Source organism: Pelophylax lessonae, assembly GCF_965119305.1.
Source record: "Pelophylax lessonae genome assembly, chromosome: 12".
Classification (NCBI taxonomy): domain Eukaryota; kingdom Metazoa; phylum Chordata; class Amphibia; order Anura; family Ranidae; genus Pelophylax; species Pelophylax lessonae.
This window is the reverse complement of record NC_138779.1, coordinates 151,382,234-151,397,173: the sequence shown is the minus strand read 5'-3', so window position 1 is coordinate 151,397,173 and position 14,940 is coordinate 151,382,234. Positions and strand designations below refer to the sequence as shown.

Here is a 14,940-nt window from a genome sequence, read left to right as displayed (position 1 = left end):
CAGCCCAGATCCTCCTCTTCTCGGGCCCCAGCAGAAAGCAACTTGCTAGGGGGTCACCCGAGCCACAGCTCTCTCTTCAATTCAGACACGCAGCAGTGACCCGGCCCCACCACCTTTCTCTCCTCATTGGCTGGCTGACTGACTTTGACAGCAGCGGGAGCCAATGGCACCACGCTGCTCTCTCAGCCAATGAGGAGGGGAGTCCTGGGCAACATAGAAACTTTTCTAAAATCACTGCATCTAGATGGACCTCAGGTAAAAATTTGGGGGGGGGGGGGGGGCTGAGGCGGGCTGCTGCACACATAAGGCTTTTTATCCTAATGCATAGAATGCATTAGGATAAAAAGCCTTCTGCCTTTACAACCACTTTTAGGAATGTAGTTATGATTAAAGAGATGCATTATGTTGTGCCTTTCCTATCTGCCTGGAGTTCAGCTTTCAGGTGGAGAAGTTGGTTTTCTCTACTTTAACTTTTTCATTTTGTGGTTTATCTCTGCAGTATGAAGATCGTTTTGCAGCATGGGAAACCAATGGCGCGGGGTTCAGTCACAGTCATCAACATGGTTTTGGCTTGTTAAATGCCTGGCGTCTCACCAATGCTGCCAAGGTGACTCTAGCATTATAAGCAGTTGAATCTTTTGACATTTGTTTATGCAGAGATGTGTAGTATGTACTGAAAGTTGTTTTCATCAAAATAATAACCATAGTTTTGTTTTCATTTTTTTGTCATTATCCATAAGCTTTTTAAAGACCACCTTTGCTGAGAAAAATATGGAAACTGCTGTACTCACCTGGAACAAGCAATATGGTCAATGAAATCAGAACTTTTTGATCTTTGTACTTGTTCTTGGAGAGTGACTTGATACCACTAGATTATTCTGACTGCCGGGTAATGAGCATTTTTAGGCATGATCAGCAATGGCAGCCAGTATTTTTTCTTTCAGCACTGGTTTCTTCTAAAAAATATGTTTGAATTTATGAATTTATTATCAGTAATATAATTTGTTTTAGATGTCCTGCAAAAAGATGTAAAATGCAAGTGTACTGGTTGAAAACAACAAAAAATTGGTTATTTCCTTTTATGTGCAGATTTGGGAGTCTGTCCCCTACTTGGCTTCTTTTGTCAGTCCTTTACTAAGAGAGAACAAGAACATTCCTCTAAAAGACAACAAGAACTTTCCTCTAGTTCCCAACATGCTGGAATTAAGCTGGAATGGTGAGTCTGGACCTGTGCAGCTTTTTTAAATTTACTTGAGCTTTGAACTGTCCCTGGCAACTTTCAGTGAAGTCTGATGCCTGTTGAATTTATATTTTATTGACATGAAGGAATAGTATTCCTACTATATACAATATCTGTGGTTTGTTTTGAGTGGTAAGCTTTATGTCCTCTACTGCCCCCTCATCAAATCAGCCAAGAGCAAGTTGACTTCCCATAAGCATGATTCATAGGGTTAGATAACCCCTTAATGTAGTGGGCAGGAGGGCAGATCAGATCCTGTTTGGACTGTGCAAAGTGCATCCAAGGTAAGGTGAAGCTTGTGTAATCTGCAACACATAAAATTGACATCTAATATTTTGCGTGGCTGATTTCAGGAAAAGCGCCAACTTCACACAGCCCTCAGTTTTCCCATGGAAGCTATGTAGCTGAGGGCTGTAAATCATTGAACAATCCTTTCATGAGCAAAGGGAAAATGTGTACATCTTTCCTGAAGACAAATTTGTTGTCTCCTTTTTTTTCCTGTTTGTTACTTTCCATTTTTTCATAACTCATACCTCTACTATGTAAAAAAAAAAATGGGTATAGGTCTCCGATAGTCTAATAAACATGCACATTTTATATGACGGATTTTTAATAGACCAATGTTTTAAAAATAAATCAATATCACCAAATAAAAAATAAAAAAAAGATATTTCATATTTACTTTATCTACTAGAACTAGAACCTCCTTTATTGGTATCAACCAAAATCAAATGGTTTATATTCTGTTAACCTTTTTTCTGTATAAAAAGAAAAATCTCAGACACTTTAAGTTTTAGTTAACACATAATTTTAGTTTCTTTTTGAACCATACTTTTGTTTATTTACACCTGCATTTCAGTTAATTGTCACGTTGCGTCACAAATGTTTGATCACAAGCAGATCACACTTTTGACTTATAAACTTGGACTTCACTCTCAATGGAATTCCAATCAATGAGTGGTTGCAAAATTTCCAAGTCCTGAGGCAGCAAAGCAGGTTTCGTTCTGGTTTTTTTTCTCCAGATATGGTCCGGTGTACATTTATTGGAAATATAAACTTATTTTCTCTTTCTTAAAATTTGATGGACACAGCTCTTCATCTTTTTGACCGTAGGGTTATACTGCCCCCTGCAGAAGTAGGACGCTAGGCAGAGAAAAAGCTTGAACACGCCTTTTTAGGCAGTCCCTAGGTGTATACTCAGACTTCCTGCTATAGGTATTCAGTTTTTTTTCTGGCCGACCGGACCTACATTACGATGGAGCAGTGTCCCGTCCGGAGCGGTGCCGATCCTGTTCCTTGTGTGGTAAGTAGCTGTCCCCCACTACCCCTGGGTGGTCAGACCCCCCGGTTCCTGTCTTTGGCCCCCCATATCCCCCTCCCCTCCCTGGGTGAGGTTATGAGCTGGCTGTTGCCACATGCTCTTAAGGGGGGCTGGTGGAAATTGCTGCTGACCGTGTTTTCCTGGGAAGCAATGAGGGGTTGACGAGGGTTCCCTGCCACTCTGGGGGTTGGTGACTAGGGCAGGGATGTTCTCTGGGCTCCCTGCAGCAGTTGTTGGGCTGGGGAAGCGGGTGTTTTTAACATCTGCAAGTACGTGCCTCACACAGCCAGTCCGACCAAAAATTTTGGCCGTGGCTTTGCAGCCTACTCGCTGGAAACTATGTGAGGAGGCCCCTGGGGTTCGCATCCTGGTGGCTGGGCGCCTTAAAAAATTTAGGCCGTGTCTTGCGGCCTACTAGACCATGTGGGCAAGTCAGGTGCTGCTGTTGGGGGGGTGGCCTCAGTGTGTAGCTGAAGGGAGCTTTTTTTTTTTTCTTCTTTTGGGCACCTGCCCGGCTGAGGATCTGAGCAATTGCAGCTGGGCCTCCACAAAAAGTTATGCCGCAGCTTGCGGCCTGCTAGGCCATGTGGTTAGCTTGGCACCTCCCTTGGAAGTGGTAGTGCTGTGGGGGCGCTTCATTTTTTTTGATAGCCTTGCCGCCATTATTGTGTGGGTCACCTGCTCTGTTTTAGTGGGGGTACCCTGCCTGCTCTTCCGTGTCATGGCTGACGGCCCCCTTTTAGGGGGGCTATGTCCTATTATGTCCTCTATTGAGGACTCTGAGGGCGACCCCTTGTTTTTTTGCAGGGCCTGATAAGTGATCCATTGTGGGCCCTTGGCCAGCATCCCCTTTTGCGGGATCGCAGTCAGTGGCCTCCCCTGATTATGTTTTTAGGGGTGAGCTTAGTATATAGCGACCCTACTGGGTCTGCGTCCATGCACCCTGAGTGCTCAGATAGGGAGGATGGTTGGATGCACTGTTTGTGTCAGTGTGTGAAACTTTCAAAATGGAGGTTGCGGCTGATGCCACGTCGGAGGCACCGGTTCCTTTTGGCACCCACAGGCCCTCCAAAGCGACAAGGGCCTCTTTCCGCTTACCTTAACAACATTGTCACAAAACAGCAGGGTTGTCCAAAACGCAGTGGTTGCTAAGCGTTTTTGCTTGCAGTATCCTTATGAGGATTAACTCTGTTACAGGGGGACAGTTCCATCTGTAGTGGACTCGCCGGTTTCCAGGTCAAATTGAGCTACCTTCATTCCGTTTGAAGAGTTCCCAGCCTTTACAGGTCCAGCTAATAAGAGGGCAGAGGCTCTGGCCCGCCATATGTGACTGTGGCTGGTTCGACGATTAGGCCGGTAATTACTATTGCAAACTCTGACTGAGTAGGCTAAGCTTTTATGCCAGAACCTGAAGGAGAAGCAGCTCCCCCCTGCCTTGGTGGAGCTGACGGATCAGTGGTCCAAGGGCTACAGTTTTGTCTGTGACGCCTCTTTCAATGCCGCTTCTCTGCTTTCTAGACTGTCTGTCTCAGCAGTGGTCCTGTGGCTCATTATCTGGCTGAAATGCTGGTCTGCGGACCAGGCTTCTAAGAAGGCCTTGTCTGATCTTCCATTTGTGGGGGATTGCCGGTTTGTAGCTTCCTTGGATGACATCATCAAGGGCCTCACAGGGGAAAAGATTACTCTTCTTTCTCAGGCTTCCAAGGGGTAAAAAGTCCTTTTCGGCTCGCAAGCGACTTTTTCATCCCTCAGGCTCTCAAGGCAAGGGATCCAAGCCCTTTCAGGCCTCCACTGGGGGTTCCAAAAAGTCTTGGTCAGACCTGCGGAAAAAAATTCCTCCGCATAAAGGGGCGTCTTCACCCGTATCTGATCCTCCCTGATCCAGAACAAGTTTGTCCACAAAGTCATTCGCTCCGGCTACAAGATAGAGTTTCGATCATATCCTCCAGAAAGATTCTTCCCTTCCAACCTGCACTTATCCCCAGATCACTTAAAGGATCTCTGTGGGGTGGTGTAAGATTTGTTACTTCAAGGGGTGTTTGTTCTGGCTCCAAAGTCGGAACCTTTTCAAGGTTTTTACTCAAACCTGTTTACAGTTCCCAGGAAGGAGGGCAAGGACGGAGGATTGTCTGTCTCGGTGATTCCTATGCTGTTAAAAGCTAGAAAATCTACTTCTAGGAAGATTTACCATCGTACTTGGAAGACATACATTGCATGGTGTGAATCCCTCCGGGTTCACCCTCGTTCCTTTTCGGTGGCTCAGATCTTGGCTTTCCTCCAACGAGGGGTTGTGCAGTGCCTGGCCTTGAGTACCATGACGGGCCAGGTGTCGGCCTTGGCGGTTTTCTTTCAACGCCCATCGGCCACACACTCCTTGGTGCATACTTTTCTCCTGGGGCGTGGGACACTTGGTTCCTCCAGTGCACCATGGGACCTAAATTTGGTGTTGTCTGTTCTCCAGAAACCTCTCTTTGAAAATATTCGGGAGATTCCCCTACTTACGTTGTCTTAGAAGGTAGCCTTTTTGGTGACCACTACTTTGGCACGCAGGTTGCCTAAACTGGCGATGTTGTCTTATCGTTCACCTTTCCTGGTGGTTCACAGGGATAAGGTGGTTTTGCGTCCATGTCCGTTGTTCCTTCCGAAGGTTGACTCTGACTTTTATCTGAATGAAGACATTGTGTTGCCCTCCCTGTGTCCCAAGCCTAAGCATCTTTAGGAAGTTGCCTTGCACTCCCTGAATGTGGTTCAGGCAATAAGGGTGTATCTAGCAGCTATGGAGTCTTTCAGGAAATCAGACTCACTATTTGTCCTCATGGATAGACCTCGCAAGGAGCTGTCTGCTTCTGCAGCAACCATTTCCAGTTGGATTAGACCGACTGTAGTTCAGGCTTATTCTATCAAGGGTCAGGTTCCTCCTTCCCCTGTCAAGACGCACTCTACCTCCTAGGCCTTCCCTCATCCGGCGTCAATGATGCAGGTGGCTTACCTGGTTGTCTGTACACACATTCACAAAGTTTTATAAAATGGATGTGTTTGCATCTGCGAATGTTGCTTTTGGCCGCAAAGTTTTGCAGGCAGCTGTTCAAAAGATTAGTCCTCTTTGAGGGTGTGTTTTTTTTTTCAGATGAGCTCCAGTTGTTGACAGTTGAGCTCCAAGTTACCTGGTTGGCTATGTTTAGCCTTGGAGAAGTTTTTTTTATTTTTTTGCTGTTCCCACCCCTCATGTTTGACACTGCTTTGGGATGTCCCTACGGTCAAGAAGATGAAGAGCTGTGTCAGTCAATGAACGAAAGAGAAAATTGAATTTTTTTCTTACCGTAAAATACATTTCTCTGATGTTCATTGACAGACACAGCACCCCCCCCCCCCTCCCCTCTATGGAGTTGGGTTTTTATTTCTTCTGACACTGCTTCTTACAAAACTGAATACTTAAGGCAGGAAGTGGGCGTATACCCCCAGGGACTGCCCCATTTGGCGTGTTCAAGCTTTTTCTCTGCCTAGTGTCCTACTCCTATAGGGGTCAGTGTAACCTTATGGTCAAAAAAGATGAAGAGCTGTGTCCGTCAATGAACATCAGAGAAATGGATTTTACGGTAAGGCAAAAGTCCCATTTTTCATCTGCCTAAAGAACATTGCTCCAACAATGCTATGGAATATGCAGATTTGGATATGGAAGATATGGAATATGCAGATACACTTAATCATACATGAGATGGGCCTGTGGGGTCTAATAGATAATTATGAATCAGATGAAGGGTTGGCAACACTTCATTTGCAATCTCCCCCTTCGATCAGGGGCAGGTGAGAGGTAGATCCTTCCAGCCCTTACCAACCCTCTGAAGTGCTCCTCCCTCACTTGCACACCGGCGCACGCAGGGAAGCAACATGCCTAGTGCACTGTGCTGATCCCTGCTGGTCCTCCTCTCCTGTCCATCACAGATGTTTGTGTGTGTGTGTCATCATATGGGATGAATTACTGGATGGAGAGCTGGGTTGATCAGCACGCGGAAAGAGCAGACAGCAGCGTAGACTAGGGCTGCGCATCTTCACCTACCTCACGATTCAATTCGATTACGATTGGAAAACCCAATGGTTTTCAAAACTTTAAAAAAAAAAACAAACAATCAAGCAGTCACAAATTAAAGCGGTAGTGTCCCGCTTTTTTTTACTTTTACCTACAGGTAAGCCTATAATAAGGCTTACCTGTAGGTACAATTAATATCTCCTAAACCGGCACGGTTTAGGAGATATTTGCAATGCATGCAGCCACTCACGAGAGCTCATTATGCCTTTTGTCTTGCAGGTTTTTTTGTTTTTTTTGTTTGTGTTTTTGGGTTTACAACCGCTTTAAAGAATCATTTTTATTTTCATTAAGTAGTGGATGTGTATGGATTGTTTTTGGAGAATATGGATATTGGTTAGTATCATTGTGCTTCTTTGTTCTCTGAAAAAATTTTGAATATTATTTTATTTCAGTTACATAAGTTGACTCAATATATTTCAGTATTGTCTTCAATATTATATGACAGGTGTGCTAAATTGTCAGTTATATTTTGCAGTATGTCATACAAATGACTATGTGGTTTCTCAAAGAAAGGAAGGACAAAGGCATAGATTACATAATCCCCATTGTTATTTATTTATAGGGTACCTCTTCTGCTGTAGAGAGCTGTACAGAGAAGTGGCACTGTACACAATAAATAGCACAGACAGGCTATAATAGATTCATTGCAGGGGGTTTTGAAGCAGTTCGTTTTTGACCTGTATAATTCACCAGTCCCATTATGTTGGGGCTCTAAAATAAAAATACAATCTAAAATGAATACAATCTTACTGACACCAAACTCCCGAAGGCTTGAAAACTTCTCCTTGCAGTGGATCTGCACCCCTACTGCAAGGTTTAAGAGCTCATTTAGGCCTATGGGGCATAGAACATAATGATTTACTTACTTGCTAGACCTGGTAGTCCTGGCAGCTTCTTCTCACCATTTTGAGATTCTGACATCATCAAGACAAGTGCAGGGTCCATAGCCATAGAATGTACATTTTGACACCTAGGGAACGCCCACTGCTTGAATGTGGCGGAGGGCTGTCTACCGGTGGAGGGGATGATTGGGTAACAAAAAAGCTTTTACTCTCCCCTAGACCTAAACGAGCAGTAAACTCCTGAACTGCTCCACTGCATAGGGGGGATGTCCCGGGGAGGATGGACAGACACTCACGATACTCCGGCGGTACAGCCCAGCCCGGCCTGGCGTTCCCGATAGCTGCCGTCCTCCGATGATTTCCCCTAGAGCTGGGGGCGGGCAGTCCAACAGCGGCCCGACGTCACACCAGACGTATGAGGCGGGGAACGTTCTTACTGCGGCCGTAGAGCGTCCGTCGATCGGAATAGTCACACTCCCATTGGTGGATGCCGACGCCGCCGCCACTCTCATCCAGCCCCACCCCCGGAAATGACGTCACCAGCAATCGATTTTGCAGTCATCCCGAATCGATGCAGAATCGCGAAGGGTCGCATCGCGATGCATCGATTCGGCGATTATATTCCGCAGCCCTAGCGTTGACCTGTGAACCCTATACACTGCCCTGATGACCTCCTGTGCTTGTGCTCTGCCCCGCTGATCCCCTGTCCTCAGCCCCGCTGACCCTTATCCCCTTGTACACTGCCCTGCTGACCCCTATAATCTTCCCTTCAATCTGCCTACTCCTGTACTCTGGTTTAAGAGCTGCTCAGGCCCTAGAAACCACTGACCCCAGTACACTGCCTTACATAATAATGACCCCAGTACACTGCCCTACATACTGCTTACAGTGGCCAGAACTCAAACCAGACAGTCAAGCCAGAACTCATAGCAGGCAGCCAGTCCAGAATGGGGGTCAGCCAGGCTTGAAACTATTTGTGCAAGTCAACTTGGAGTACCAGTATTTCTGTCTTCATGATGGACTCCTGCATCAGACTTGTCGACCAGTTACTCTCCAGATATGAAAAAAATTGTGAATAAAAGTCAATACCAAGTTCCTCACTGAAGTTAACGATATAAAATAGGCTACGTTTATATTTTTACATTCGTCTTATATGAAGTTTTCCTCATAACATCCTTACTTTTTATTGGGGCCTTGCTAGTTAGTTGAACTTCTTAAAAAAAAATAAAAAATATAGGGTTTTCTTTGAGCAGATTAAATTGGAACTATCTATTCAAACGTAATACCTAAACAGGATAGGAATTTCATAAAGTTGTGGGAAAAGGTAAACCGTGAGAACTTCTCTGCGATGTGAATAAAAGCACAGGCTTATTATAGCTGTAGGCAGTATAGAGATGTCTGACAATGAGGATACAGTAAACATGCCCACAGTGCAATAATTGTTTTGTGTGCTGAATGTATGATATTTACGAAAAATGTATCCCCATCCCCGCCCAGAATTATCCATCCCTCTCTACAATGTATCCCCATCCCGCCCAGAATCCTGGAGAGTGGTGGATAATTCTGGGCAGGGATGGGGATTGTTGTGGAAAGGGATGGATAATACTGGGCGGGGATGGGGATTGTTGTAGAAAGGGATGGATAATTCTGGGTGGGGATGGGGATACATTGTAGAGAGGGATGGATGATTCTGAGCAGGGATGGGAATACAATAAATAAAGAAAGTAAAGAGCACCTCCTCTAGGTTTGGGATTTTGAAGGCAATAATACATAGAATTCTACTATTATATTAAAAATTCTTATTTTTATTAATTCATAAAGAAAAGGAAAAAATAGACATACATAATATACATAATAGAAAAAATATCCATAAAATCACAATTAAATTGAGGTAGTAGTGTTGATTGTCACCCAGAAAAACCCCCAAGGCAGTGGGATTTCCGGATGTCGGACCATAAGGTCCACAGGAGGTAGGGACGCGTTTCAAATTCTTAGTGTATAATAAATTCTTCTTCAGGGACACAATCCCAACCTTTGCAACATATTAAAGTAATTATCAGAATCAATACTTACTAATTTGTACATTGAAATGACAAGAGAAATTCATGCCAATATTAACTAACCAACTATTGCATATTTTGTTAAAATCCGCTGTGATATCTGGAGTTATCCCATATACATCTAGCCCCCTTCTAAGTCCCAGTTCCTGTAGGGCCACGGGGAGATAAAAAGGTATCCCAGAATAGTCTGATATTGGTGCCCTTTAATAAAATAAAGATGAAAAAAGATATATTGTAATGGGAAGACCCTACAGATGAATCATCTATACCCAACACACTGGTACTCACTATGCAGAGCGTAGGATAACCATAAAAAATCAATCAGATCAATATCTGCCCTGAGGTGAGTGGAAATACTCCAATGGGTCCTCTCAGTTGTGATATGCAGGGGTTGTAGAAAATGGCTTCCTCCTCTGCCGGATGCAGGGGAGGAATGGCGCCGATCGCAGTCCTCGGCGTCCTCTGTATAGGGCGCATGCGCGTCGTCTGACGTCATGTCCCGGAGAGAAGACGAAAACTCGTCATCTCCTCCCTTTCAACACCGACAGTGAGGGCGCAGGCGCAGATGGAGGAAAACCGAGCACCCTTCCCAACAGAGACAAAGCGAAGCGTCCTGTCTCCATAGAGACATGTCCGTGACAGAGGGGAGAATGAGGACTAATGGCCGCCGACACAAACACACCCGGATCGGTGGAGAAGAAGGTTCCCCAATCAATCCGGGTATAAACAGGCCCCGTGGGGCCTACTTGTGCCAGACAGAAAGGGGGAATAGAAGGGATAAATGTATCATGTAAATAGAAAAACGGGTCGGACATCTCATGCGGATTCACATTAAAGGCAATACATTCAAAATCATCTCATACAGAGATTGTACAATATTCTAAATCCAAAATGAGGATATACATCAAATAGTTAATCTATGAACTATGGGAATACATTGTAGAAAGGGATGGATAATTCTGGGCGAGGATCAGGATATATTGTGGAAAGGGATGGATAAAATTATGGGTGGGTATGGGGATATATTGTGGAGAGGGATGGATGAATTTGGCCTGGGTGGAGATAAGTATGATGGAGTTGCATTGTCAAAATGGATGAGGATGATTCTGGGTAGGGATGAGAATCATCGTCATCCATTTTCACAATGCAACTCCATCATGTCAGCTTGTCCCATCTAAGGACTCACATTGCTGCACACACAAAACTATTGGTGACTTACCCTGCTATATTGTATCTGCTCCATGCACCTACGAGGGCTGGGGCCACTTCCCTCATTGGCCAGCTGGCCCCCACACCCTCTGGCCGAGTGCTACCCAATCAGATGAATATTAACTATCCTTGCAGCAGCAGGCTCTGCCTCGGCAGGAAATGAAGCAGAGCGTACTGGTCAGGTTCACCTGCAGGCTCATCTCTCTTGCTGTCGCCGTGCGAGCGGGGGGGGGGGGTTGTGGGGGGTTGCGGTGGTGCCTGTAAATTAATCACAGCTGATTCTGTAGGGCAGGGGTGGGGAAATTTTTTTCTGCCAAGGGCCATTTGGATATTTATAACATTCGGGGGCCGTACAATATTATCAACCTAAAAATTAGCCTGTTATATTTGGTCAAACATTTATTTAGCTCACCCCTAATGTGATGGCTGACACTGCTTCTCTTTGGTGATGTTAGTTGGTATTGATGATGTTGCTACTTGCAACTGGTTGTGTCAGTCAGTCTGGAGTGCAGTCAGCTCTTTGCGGTGGTAAGTTTTGAAAAGAACTGCTGGCTGGTACAGCTGGTGAGTACTGCTGGTGGTTACTGCTGGCTGGTACTGCTGGTGGTTACTGCTGGCTGGTACTGTGGGTACTGCTTGCTCAGGCTGGTATTGCTGGCTGGCACTGCTGGCTTACACTGGTACTGCTGGCTGGTACTACTGTGGGTACTGCTGACTGGTTCAGCTGGCTGGTACTGCTGATGGTTACTGCTGGCTGGTACTGTGCTGTACTGTGGGTACTGCTGGCTCAGGCTGGTACTGCTGGCTGGCACTGCTGGCTCAGGCTGGTACTGCTGTCTGATATTGCTATGTGTACTGCTGGCTCTGGCTGGTACTGCTGGCTCAGGCTGGTACTTCTGGCTGGTACTGCTAGCTCAGGCTGGTACTGCTGTGGGTACTGCTGGCTCAGGCTGATACTGCTGTGGGTACTGCTGGCGGGAAATGCTGGCTAGAGACTTGGGAGCGGCCACGCTGGAGGAAAATGCTTCCTGTATCTTGGTCAGTCTCCATTGGATATCACTCCGTCTGTGATTCACTCAGGCTGTCAGAACGGAGCCGGAACTATACAGGAAACATCGGCTCCGTTCTGAAAGCTCAGCTGAGTCAGCAACAGACTCAGCGGCACGGGGGTCGGACCAAATGATTTCGGGGTCCGCATGCAGGCCGGGCCCCCTTGGAAGCTTGGGCCCCTTACAAGTGTACTGCCTGTACCCCCCTGATGGCGGCCCTGCCCGTCATAGCAAGAGATTTGAGCTGGTTGCATAAGGAGGTTACTGCACGGAGAAAAGCCACTGTGGGGGAGAGCTCAAAGAAAGGCATTTGACAACGAAAGGTCCTTGAATGAGGCATGATCAGACCAGGTCATCAGAGCAAGATCAGAGGACACTACGTTAGGCAAAAGCAAGTAGATACAAAACAATAGTCCAGCCTAGAGAACATCAACTAGTGAAATGTTTGATCCTCCAGGAGTCAAACAAGTGGTGGGCATGAATCAGTTTATGAAAAGAGGTAGCTAAGGATTGCATTGAAGGAGGCAGTTTGGTTTGAAACAGGGATCTTCTATCACATTTTGGGTGAAAAGGCAACATTAAAATCACCCCTGACAATCGTGAAAGGTAGAGAGAATCGCTGCAACACGTCAAACGCCTCAGTGAAAAACTTTATCTCACCCGAATTAGGGGCATGGATATTCATCCATCCATGGAAGGAAGTAGACCGGTAATCACTGTTGAAAATTACATAACGACCATGAGGGTCCAAGTGGGATGACTTAATCCAAAGAAGGCAGGAGTGCCTGAATAATATCGCTACCCCTACCTTACCGGCTGAGTCAGACACCACATATGAGAGGGGAAAATGCTTAGAGGCAAATTTAAAGGAACCCCCGAATCGGAACTGTGTCTCCTGAATCAGGACTACATCTGCCCCAGAGACCTTAAATTCTTTTAATGCTAACCATTGTCTTTTGATGGAATTCAAACCTTTAACATTGTAGGATAAGATTTTAAAGCCAGATAAGATTTTAAAGCCATAGCATATGTATGCAATATATAGTTGGGAATACCCCAGTTGTGCATGAGAAAAATAATATACACATAACAAATTGTAAATAAAACAAGAAAAGAAAAACCCAAACAAAAAAAGTCCAATAAAACCGTAGCAGTGTAACTAAAGGGCCACACTGGCCTAACTAGAAAAATAAATAAAAAGGACAACCGTCATAGACCTGAGAGGTAATGGCATCTCAGGAGCCCAGGGCTGTAGCCTTGGGGTATGTAGGGAGACATAGAGGCTCTGGAAGATGGCAGGGCAGGGGTCATTCGCCTCACTCTCCACCTAGAATTAAAGCAAACAAATGTCACCATAAACTTCTGAATTGAAGCATTAAACCGAGCACTTCACCTCACAAAAAAAAACATCAGAAGAGGTAAAGTAAAACCCATGGGGGCCTGAAGGACGACCAAGTGACGATCAAGTTGGTTGTCTGATGAGATGGGAACATTGAGTAGAGGAGGACTTCATCCCCTTCTGTTTAGCAGGGGTCCGGAGCCTGGAAGAAGCAGATGGGGCCCGTAGTGGGGAGAGGTGGGAGACCCAGATTCCTAAGAAAGGCATCTCTTACCTGTAGATCTCGAAGAACATGTTAAGCAACACTCAAACGGAATTAAAATCTGCAATAATAGGGGATCTTGTGGGATTAGAGATGGGAAGTGATGGGCCGTAGACTGCGCCTTTTCGCCAGGGTGATTGGGAAAGGTCGCTGAAGATCTGGATTTTATCCCCCTTATAATCAGTACCATTCTTTATTCTTGGCTGTGTTCTTGGGCAAAATTGTGAGTGAGCCCACTCCCTTGGCTGAGAAGCAAACGCACGAATGAATGGTCTCAGGCTACTTTATTGTTGGCATGATAGAGGACTGATGGTAGCGCTCACCTTTTCTTCTCCAGCAGGCTTTTGAGCTCTCGTTTTTTTTTTTCTGCCTGGAAACTCCCATCTATGTTAGCCAATGTGTCCATGCACACTATGGTTTATCTGGAGTTTACAGGCATATGCTCTTAGGCTCGGTTCACATTGATGGGATGTGGGAACCCTGCGAATGCACTGCAGGTTCCTGCATCGCTCCCGACTTGCAGGCAGTTCACACTGCCATATGCGACCTGCTAGGGGAGTGTCCATACAAAGTTAATGACACCTCCCAGATCAGTTCGCATATCGCAGTGTGAACTTGTTGATTCGGACAGAAATGGGATTGCGTGGGTTTGAACACCCATGCTATCTGATTTTGGTGCGGACCAAAAAAAAAAAGGGTCCTGCATGACTTTGGCCTGAATGCGATGCAAATTCAGCCATACAGTGTGTGACAGAATTTGCATCGCACAGACATCGCATGTGATTTGCACAGCAGTGCGGTGCTTATCAAATGCGATTTCTGGCATCGCAACAGTGTGAACTGGCCCTTACAAGCCGAAAAAAAAACACACCAAACACCAATTTTGAGAGGAGCTTTTGAGGGGAGGGTTTGTGGGAAAAAAACGCTTATGCTCAAACAAGCTCAATAAAAACACGCAAAAAAGCACAAGCTTTAAAGACAGAGAAACTGCATGAGCCCTAACACTTGAGCAAAATTCTAAAATGTAAACAAGAGCATCGGTAATCGGTCAGTGCTGTGGAATGACTAGCTCAGTCTGACAATTAGCAGCGGGATAGTGAGGTAAACTTTTTATTGAAGGAAAACTATGTTGTAAATGCTATTGTTAAAAAAAGAAAGTTGGCCTGTTAATCAGTTCATGTCAACAGAATTCGGGTAACATAATTACACAGATTCTGGGGCCTCACCATATTTAGTTTTGTATTTAGATGAAATTCCTAAAAAAAAAAAAAAAATGCTATACTTCCTGCTATGTACATTATTATGTCCGCTTCTCAGAATGCTCTCTCAGCAAGCTGGCTGCTATAGGGGGTCATCTGTGTACACGTGCTGTGAGCCGAGCTGTGTGCATCCACAGCACAGCACTGTTCCCTCCTCACCTTGTAAAACAATCCATTCAGTTCAAAATAAAAATGAAAGGCAAAACATTATAAATACCCCTTTTTTTTTTTTTTTTAAGTAATCGCATTCCCTCTGCATTCATTCCCTCTTC

General features: G+C 45.3%; 1 protein-coding gene across 1 annotated transcript in view; it reads left to right on the top strand.

The window, feature by feature from the left end:
• Positions 1-14,940, top strand: part of PCSK7 (proprotein convertase subtilisin/kexin type 7) — a 147,694-nt gene that overhangs the window by 80,165 nt on the left and 52,589 nt on the right. Inside the window, exons 10-11 of the mRNA XM_082274129.1 lie at positions 500-607; positions 1,090-1,216. Coding sequence (XP_082130255.1) covers positions 500-607; positions 1,090-1,216 — 235 coding nt within the window. The remainder of the gene's footprint in view (positions 1-499; positions 608-1,089; positions 1,217-14,940) is intronic.